The sequence below is a fragment of the Lottia gigantea genome (assembly GCF_000327385.1).
Source record: "Lottia gigantea unplaced genomic scaffold LOTGIsca_58, whole genome shotgun sequence".
Classification (NCBI taxonomy): domain Eukaryota; kingdom Metazoa; phylum Mollusca; class Gastropoda; family Lottiidae; genus Lottia; species Lottia gigantea.
The window spans coordinates 1,295,885-1,306,288 of NW_008709979.1; the positions used below are offsets into that span (position 1 = coordinate 1,295,885).

Below are 10,404 nucleotides of genomic sequence, written 5' to 3' on the forward strand. Positions count from 1 at the left end.
GAACGAGCTTACATATACAAACTCTGAAGGCTGCTTTGCCAGTTTTAGCTGCAGCTGGTCACAATCTATAAACAATAACTGTACATATATATCTTCAGGATATGATGAAATTGAAAACGACCAACCTAGAGGTATCCGCCCATTTCGTGAATGTACGACACGCTATCCGAAAGGCAAATAGGTATTGGGTTGGTATAAGTTCCGACCTAGCAATAGAAACAACTCTTATGCGAGCTATGAAAACCAATGGTGGGCTGACGAGAGGGCGTGGTTGGTTAATGTCAAGACAACTGTCTTGAAGCTAGTAAACGCCCAAATGCAGGAGTTAACACATACCTTGTATATAACCAGCGAACAACATATAGAAAGTTCCAAATCAAGAATCTAAAGGGATAGAACAGACGTTCAAATAAATTATTTGGAAGAGAGGAGTCTATTTCAAGATAAATCACCAGAACTGTTCAACATAGCGACAGGAGTAACGGCAGCTTACTGTGTTAATTGTCACGAAGCCGTCATGGTTGGACGAAATATTCTGAACGACATGATTGACAAGAATGTTGTGCAATATACAGTATATCCTGCTCACGCGACCACCTTTATTAAGCAATCACCTTCAATATGCGACTACAATAAAATCCCCCCTACGATTTTTCAATGTAATTAACGACTAATAAGCGACCACCTTCATATGCATTTATGAGTGCAAATGGCGTCAATACCATCTCTGTTGGCGAATACGACATAAATTACGATCCATCTGATCTGTTTCATAGGTTCGTGGCTCTCGCAGCAGATAAGAACCAATTGTTCTCTCATGGACTATGCGGATATCCACCATGTCTGTTTGAGAACAAGCAGACTTTGCTTAAAGCATATAAACCGACGTTAGCTGATGGATTGTGGACTACCTTACCAGTCCAATGTAGGCTGACCCCAGAACAGCTACCAATCGAAAGGTACTGTTTCGTTAATGATTGTGGGTGGCTCATCCACAGCCGACCATGGAAAAAGGGTGATACATTCAACAAGATTTCTGAGATTTACGTCAAGTTTCTACGATACAGATACGGAAATGCAGTTATCTTATGCTTTGGTGGATATGGTGGGATATCAACGAAAGATTCAACACATGCAGTCAAAACCATGACACGAAAATGCAAAAACGTGCGTGTTGAGAGCCATTGTGTCCTAAACATTCGCAAAACAGACTTTCTTTCTAATCAAAATAATAAACAATTATTCGTCGACTTGCTGAGCAAGACTCTGGTGGAAAATGGATTCACAGTACACAATAGTGACGCTGATGCTTACGCTCAAATAATTGTCAGATGCTCCTTCAATTACTTGGTGAGTGTAAGACTTTATCTCTGGACCACGTACTAAGTTTCAGAAAATACGTGTTGAAAGTAAAAACTGGACATGTGCACCCATGCACTTTACCACCTACGTGCGATTCTGTCAAATTTCACTCCCTGAGAATTTACAAGCAAGCTTGGTCAGAAAACCGATTACCACTAAACGAGTGGCGAATAGAAGAAAATAGAAAATGTGTACCCATTAGTACAAACGAGGCTACTCGTCTCGATCCTGTTTCTGTCCGAAAAATGGTGTTGACTGTGATATTTCATGTAGTTGCAACAAGTTTTAAGCACTTGTCTGGAATTTAGAACCGAATTTTTAACCGAAATTAGATGTTCCAGAAGCAAAGACACATTTCCTGCTCTCCGTAGAAAAAAGCGACAAGGTTCCGTCAAAGCACTCAACAAAGAGAGCGATAATAATGCAAAAACAACGCGTAAAGCGATACGAATTAGTTAAACATGATCAGGGGGATATGTGATGAGCGAATAAAATATTAAACATGTTGTAATTATGGCTCGCCATGAGAGTCGCCGAAGTGTTAATTTTAATTAAATTGCCGAAATATCAGTTTTTATAAATTATTATAATAATAGATCTGTTTGGTTTTTTTTTAGTTGATTTAGGACAACAATCGAGGAATTCATTTATTATTTTACCCATTTGATGCCGACCAATGGCAATATATAAATATTATTACATTTATGGTGGGGTTGGTTATTACATTTATGGCGAGTATTACATTTATAGTGGGTATTACATTTATGGGTAATACAACACATCGCATACGCTAATTCTCGTGCGCATGCAATCTTCGCGAGTTGCTGTGTAGTATTGGCGCAGTGAGCCGCAATTGTAAACGATCTTCGGCCAACAAAATTGTCCGGATCGACCACGACGACCACAGGCCGACAGCTTTTTCGGGACCCGACCCGCGAAGGATTTAGGCGATCGCGCCAGATTTTCTCCGAAGAGCTTCGAAGGTAGTGCTCGATACGATAGGCGTAGGACCGATCGACCAAAAATCCCACCTCAAGTGGTAATCTTTCGGATCATTACATTGAACAATTAGAAATAGGAATCTATTAGGAATCTGCTTAAATAATTGTTTTTAAACTGGTTACTCTATAATAATATAGAATAAATAGTCCTACCCTATGATAGGCCTATGATTTCTAAAAAAAATATCCGTATAAGGCCTATTCATTATTTCCGGAAAAAAAATCTCTGGATAAGGGCAATTGGACGCCCAATAAATTAGCCTTTGTGTGTAGAAAACACCTGATTGACCCCATCGTTTTATGTAATAAATGGCGAGAGTGTGAAACTAACTTTTCTTTTCACAGTAAAGAAACAATTTTTCTCCCTTGTTTTTGTGATAGTTTAAATGCTTAACACATTATATTATGTCAAGAGTGTCGTCCCAGTGCCCCTTCAAATGACACTTTAATTGGTTAGATGCCTACGTGGGATCATGTGATTTGTTCTACAAGTGCTCTAAATTTTATTGAGGCTTGTTGGCCCAATATATATGGGGCATGTGGGTCCAGGGGCCAATTAAGTTGCTCATTGTATGCCCCGAAATAAGACTGGAAATGTTGTAGTTTGTCAATACGCATAATTAGATCCGCATACTAAAATTTAGTAATTAGCTTTAACATTTAATGTTAATTAAAAAATAAGTAGATGCTTTCAAAGATAAATTGAATTGGCCTTGAAATTGACTCATAATTTGCAGAGGTGGCAAAGAGGTTTTGTTTCATCCAACATGACTGATTTTTACTTTCTTTCTGTGATTACTTGAAGATAATGAACATTGACTCGTGTCTACAAAAGGAAATCGTCTCGTAGTGTCTATTGCCTGAATAATGACTGAGTTATTTCTCAGTGCCAACTTGCACCATAGCCATGCAAAACATGCTCCGGTCAGGGGCAAGTTTGCCCCCTTTGACTGATTGAGTTTAAAGCTAAAAGCCGCCTTTATTTTTAATAAGTTGCATTCGGTACCGGTAGTTTTCAATAGTTTTTGAATAGGGATGTGGGGATTTATCTAAAAATCGGGCCACTAAGCCCCGGTCAAGTTTACTTTATGTTAAAAATTTAATTTATTTTTTTATATGGATAAATTTATTAAAATAAAATATACATACTTCAGATAATTAGATTTGACAGTTATATAGGTCTACTATAAATGTTTGAATTGTGTCTTGAGTCATCGCACCATTTTAGGCCTAGTCTAGCTTAGGCCTACTACATAGCCAGTGTTTATTACGTAGTTTTTGTCGTACAATCAATATGGCTCATGCGTTCTATGCTTCAATCCATAGAGTTATAAATATATTACATGTATATATATATCATCTATGCTTCAATCTTCAATCAATGGAAGGGAGGTAACCATAACTCTATAGGCTATGGAGGTAACCCTGCAAACAAAACAGGCTCTGAATTTCCCCCAGAAGACAATAGAAATTTCCATATAAAGAGGAAAAGTTGATAACGCGAATTATTTTATGTAAATAATTGCAATGGTTTTGCACTCAGAGGTTGCTAATAAAAATGTGCAGAATGGAACCCCTGTGTGTGTGGCTGGATGATCGAGGCTTTAGGAAGTCCGGAAGTTAACTTTCTGATACAGGACGACGACGACCATACAGGACAGCATTATTTTGATTTTTGATATCTATAGGCTACATTGATACAGAGAGTAGGGCCTACAGGTAGATTGTCACAACACCCCTTCCTGTTATTCGGCTGAAAGATGGAACTGACGATTGTCTCTAACTCAGCTAAGACACACGAATGTACTACTCCCAATTTAGTGTTTAGGCTAAAATATAAAATGTGATCGTACAGTACCGGTAACCTATTTTCGTGCATATAAGGATTTAACACCATTAAAGTTAAAAAAACGGAAAAAAAATTTTATGCCTTTTATGTTTCCTCAGATATTCTACAAAATAATTGGAATTATTTTGTTTCGATTTTCTTTATGAATTCATTATAACTAGCGACAATTCCTTCAAAGAGCCATGATTTAAAAAAAAATAGTGACTGACAAAATAAGATACCTAGTGTGATTTATTGCTAAAAAAAAGTCATTGAAACAACATAAGAAAATGGCCCACATAATTGTGTTCCATAGAATTTTTCTGCTGACTCTGAATCCGCTATTTGATCAAATGACTTCATTCGTTGGACTACATTCTAGCAGATGACACTTGGAATTCCGATTACAGCTTGGGATTATAAGTAAATTCGGCCGATATAAAATTGTGGTAATATTATTCTTTGGTAATAACTGAAATCCTCCATTTTGTATTTGTCAAAGTATACATTAATACATTTTACCTTGCTTGAAACTACTGGATTCATTCCACTAGCTGATATTGTAGAGATAACGTGGATGTCACACGAGGTCCCACATGTAAATTAATAATCCTTTCCGGTAAAGCACGAAAAATAGGTTAGCACGAAATTAGATTACTTGACTGTATTTGTAATTATGATTCAGTGGCGTACTTAGGGGGCTATGCCAAAAACAGCTTCCAAAAAGCATAACAAACTTTGAAAAACCTTACGTAATGTTTATAAATATTTTTGGCATTTAAAAATTAACGGCTGGATTATTTAAGTTAAAACTTTTGGATACTTTTAGGGCTTACTTCTCTAGATTATATAGTTTCTTAAATTAGAGCAAAAAAATTTTCAACCGACAAAAAAGGGGAATGTCCATTTAAATGTGTATAGTCTACGTAGTTTGAACAGACAACTTGAGTTTAAATACGTTTAAGGTATCATTAAGTACATAGAATATTCAAATATATTTCAGTTTGCCTAAAACTGTACCCCCCTTTTTTTTTTATTATAGTTTAATGATGAGTTTAGAAACTAATGAACCTGAAACTAAAAAAGTTAAATGCAGAGATTATTATCTTGATGATTGGAATGAGAAATGGGAGAAGCATGAGATTGGTTTCCATGAGTCAAAAGTTCATGAGTGAGTATTATGAGAAGTGAAAGATGGAGATGGGGGATAGAGGTACTTCACTAAGAATTTTGCAAAATGTCTAGTTTTTAGTGATCAGTATCACTGTATCAGAATCTAGAATCTGGGTTGTCATCTAGATATGAAAACATCAAAAATGGTTAGAATAATCTCCTGTTGATACTAGGCCTAGGGCCTATCACTACTTGCCAAACATGATGGGCAGGGATACTTAATGTTAGGGAGTTACAAATCTAGTATGTTGAAGAGAAGAATGAAAGGGTCAAGGGTGCTGTATTTAAGGTAATTCTGATACTGTCATAATTTGAAAGGTGAGAATTTGATTGTGATCATTGATTTTATAGTCCTGTTCTTAAAGCCAGGTGGCCTTATGTTCATTTATTTATATGTCTATTCCATTATTGGATGGTTAATACTTAAATCGAAAGTAGAGGTGCTCTAATGATTGGGAAAAATGCCAGTTTGTCTTAAGTTAATTATTACTCGTAATTAGCTTATTACAAATGGATTCTAATGATCAAGCAGTCATCTGATAAAGATTATCAGGACTCACAAGGGAGGTAATTCTATGTGTGCCTTTTCACAGCTGAACATTACCAAGACAGCCAAATACCAACCGACAAATTTTTATTTAATTATTTTATTTCTAACTTACAAATATGTCTTTTAAACACGGTTTAGCTTATACCGCTAGTTTTATACATAATGTGGCAAGATTATGACGATCTGTTTTAGTCATTGACTAAACAAGGAATCTATTTTTAGCTTTTTCATTTGGGTTGCAGTAGGGTATCATCATTGAACCTCATTGAAAATCAACACCTACCTTCCAAAACTATATTTCTGACCAAAAATTACCATCAGTTAAATCAAATTCCCGATTGACTAAGGTACAATTGATCCAAAAAAATGGTGTATCTGTCCCTTTAACAAACTGCTTTTATTTTATATTGTATGTTATCTGAATTAAGTTAATTTTCTGATTGTATACAGGTTACTAGTGAAATACAGTGACAAGTTTTTTAATGGTAGAGATGAAATCAAGATATTTGTACCATTATGTGGTAAATCAGTTGATATGAAATGGTATGTAATATATACCCTTCAAATATCTGCTATTTCATTAATTAAAACTCATAAAACTAAATTGTTTTGTTTTGGACGTCATCTTCATGAAAAGTAAAACATATGAACATACCAAGACGTCGTTGATTTTGATGAAAATGGCATCTACAATAATTTTCTGTTCAGTTTTTGAACCAAACATTGAACAGTATAATACAAGAAGTATTTTTAATTCTAGGTTATATGATAAAGGACATACAGTAATAGGTGTTGAATTTGTAGAAAAAGCTATCCGAGAATTTTTTGATGAACAGGGATTAGAATTTATTGAAGAGAAGAATGAAAGGGTCAAGGGTGCTGTATTTAAGGTAATTCTGATACTGTCATAATTTGAAAGGTGAGAAATTGATTGTGATCATTGATTTTATAGTCTGCTAAGAAAGACCCAGACTTATTATTGTTAGAGGAATTCCTCTGTTTTTCTTGCTAGTGGAATTTGATTAACAGAATAAAGAGATTTCTATATAGGAAACGAATTCTAAAGCATCTTAAAATGGTAAAATTTCTTCCTGCACCCTACATGGAAGCCTGTGGCCCCCTTGACTCTCAGCTTGTATTTTTAATTTCCTCTATTATTCCTCACTGGGATCCCTGCTTAGACTTCAGTTAGTGCTGGGTAAATAATCAATTGTTGTCGCTAGGAATGTATAATTTTGATTATCGATTATCAAATTTCATAATCTATTATATTGTCGAAGTTACATTATCTCCCCTGTACCTGTTAACAAGTAGTAATCTCTTCCAAATAAGTTCAGCACTTGACTGATGACGCAACAAACACCCATGAAATTAAGAATTTTGGCATGTTTCTCAAATAAATCATTTCGTATATTGATCATTATTCTGCCATTGATAATCAATTTCAATTTGTTGATCGATACCCAGCCCAAGCCAGTGTTTCAGTTTGATAAGATGTATTTCCTCCTTGTGTTTAATCAAGAGATAGCTATAGTTGTAAACTATGTAATTTGTTGACACATTGGACACTGATTGTTTTAGAGCAAAGATGAGAAAATAAGAATCTACCAATGTGATATATTTTCCTTTAATAAGTAGGTATTTATTTAATTTTTTCAGCCAACTTAATAATTAAAGACCCGGTCTGTGTCAGTTTTCAGAACAAATTGTCATATTGATGCATGTGGGAGAGACTGATTGGGTTAGACAGTCTCTTTATCTTCAGTCTGTGAACATACAAGACAGATTACAAATCTTATAATATGGCAGCAAACAACTTGGCTCTATATGTAGAAAAACCACAGCTTCTTCCTTATTGCAATAATAGTATAAAAGTAAAACCTGTTGTGGGTGATGAACTTACCTGCTGGTCAGATACAGATTTTTGAATTTTTTTACATTGAATTGTCAATTATAGAGAAATGGAAGAAGATATAGGTGCAATTTGGGATCGAGCATCTTTTGTGGCTATAAATAGAGAAGATCGTACAAAGTAAGTAATTCATTCTTTCATGTTACCTCAAGATCAACAAGTACATACTTCAATATCATAGTTGTTGAATTGGGAAAAAAGCAGGTATCATGACTGTCGTCAATTTAAAGATGTTATTAACATTCTTGTGTTCCTAAAGTGACAAAAGTCCTACTCCCATTCTATGAAGAATTGCAGAATTATATTTTTGCAAAATGCTTTCAATACTTCAAACTTTTTCTTACTAAATTCTTAGACAAATTAATCCTTTAAGAGAACAATTGCAGAACAATATAAAATATATTTTTAAACTCAATTTGCATTCATAGATAATTTTTTTTTCTATTATTTGTTAACATGTACTTATTACAGAAATTACGATACATGAATGGTGAATTTTTATTATTTTTTAGGTATGTGAAATTGATGAAATCTCTAATGACAGATGAGACAGTTTATTTTCTAGCCACCTTGGATTTTGATGAAACTATTCATCCAGGTATAATTATACATAATTTTGAAATGTAGAGATGTAGCTCAATATCACTGACTCTACCCAGGTCTTCAGGCATGATATACCAATGTGATATCAGAAAGAAAATGTCTGAAGATAGTTAGATAGTAGACTTAATTTATCCCAAATTATTTAAATAGTACAGGTGTCTCACTATTTCAACAATTTTATTGAAATGAAAAGTCGTTCAATGAAAATTTGTCATGAAAAAAATCCAAGATGTAGGATAAAAGTTAAGATCCGAGTCAATGTCATATGTCTGGATCTGAATCATGATTCTATTAAAAAGTATATTAAGACATTACAGCTTATAAATTCATGACCTTGTAGAGAGTCAAAATATCTTGACTAGTTGGCATCTTCACAATGGCATTGATGGATATTTTTTAAACCAATAACATGAATACAAATTTTGGAATCATGCGGACAAACTTAAATATAAACACCCAAATATAATAACAACAAAATCAGTTCAATTACATTATTTTTTCATTAACATCCATTTTCATTAGGTCCACCACAATTTGTGTCAGAAGAAGTAATACAAGAATCCTATGGTATGTTCATATATTAACAATCATATTTGTTCAAGTCAGGTATAAAAATGTGCTTTGAGTTATGGTTTACTTCCATACAATTTGTCTTGTCTTAATCATTCAGTAGACAAAACTGTAAAGTGTCAAATCTATAGAAGTTAAGAATGTCCTAAGACATATAATTAGATCGCACTCTGCAGAAGTTCTCTACTGCTGTCTTACTGGTTAGAGAAATTGAGGATTGAATAATAGATAGAAATATTGGCACATAAATATTTTATACACAAATAAGCCACTGGATAAGGTGGATGAAAGACTCCTTAGAATGAGATTAATCAAACATCACCTTTGCAGTGTATAGTCCTTTATTACAAATGCCTAATTCTACATCTTATTGATTGAATTTATTGTTTGTTGATTATTTTATAGGTAAAGAATATGAAGTCAAGAGATTAGCATATCGTGATGTATTAGAAGATAAACACCGTGCCTGGGGATTATCAAGTTTTAATGAACGTCTTGATTGTATATCTAAAAAATAATTATACTTTCTTCTTAATGCCAAAACTAATTCTTTGTTGTTTATAAAATCTACCTTCAGATCCCCTTTGGATGCTCATAAACTAATCAGGGGCATTTTTGAATACTTAACTTATATTGTATGAAGCAATATACACGCAGAATTATAGAAAAATATGTCTCCTACTTATTCTAAAGGTTTCAACTAATAATATTGAGTCATAATAAAGATAAACATCAAAACTAGGTCAAACTCCTTAACAACTTCATTTTTAATTAACTTTTTAAATTATAATTTTTAATTTAAAACAAATTCAGTTTGATCAAGTAGGTACATAGACGTAAATGGCATATTATTTTAGAAATATTTTCAGGTATAATTTTGGCCTTTTTGATAACGAAAAGTTTGCACACTGTCCCTTTCAAGAATAAGATTTGGCATTACCTACAGAAGAAAATAAATTTACTTCATTGACTACCTCAATGATTTGTAATCAAAGTTGATTTTATGATTAAGTGATATTAAAAATCATGCATTTCCCATCTACTAATAGTCAGATTTTAGATTTCTCTTAAAGTGATCAAGTCACCTAAATATTTGTTTTATCAGCTGATAGAGCTCACTATAAACTATCTATAGTACTACAGAAATCCAACAGATTTATTTACATTTCTGATGAAGAAATATTGAATATTAAGACCTCATAAGTGGTTTGAATATTAATTGTTATATTTTTATATCATATAGTATAGATCAAGAATGATGGATCATGTTTATTAAATTTTTAATCAATTTGGTGTTATTCTCTCAAGACAGCCTACCTGAAGTTATCTGTTAAAAGGTATATAAAATAGGCTGATGGTTTACTTAATTGCTAAAATGTTTAAAATTTCAATGTTGTTATCTTTT

The 10,404-nt window shown here is 33.4% G+C and overlaps 1 protein-coding gene across 1 annotated transcript; it reads left to right on the forward strand.

The window, feature by feature from the left end:
- The first annotated feature begins 3,995 nt into the window (after positions 1 to 3,995).
- LOTGIDRAFT_166471 (hypothetical protein) lies at positions 3,996 to 9,538 on the forward strand. The gene is made up of 9 exons (XM_009063534.1): positions 3,996 to 4,082; positions 5,234 to 5,362; positions 6,365 to 6,457; positions 6,675 to 6,804; positions 7,496 to 7,548; positions 7,872 to 7,946; positions 8,339 to 8,424; positions 8,952 to 8,996; positions 9,405 to 9,538. Exons 2-9 carry the CDS (start codon positions 5,241 to 5,243, stop codon positions 9,515 to 9,517), a joined length of 717 nt encoding a protein of 238 aa, XP_009061782.1. The 5' UTR covers positions 3,996 to 4,082; positions 5,234 to 5,240; the 3' UTR covers positions 9,518 to 9,538.
- The last annotated feature ends 866 nt before the right edge of the window (positions 9,539 to 10,404 follow it).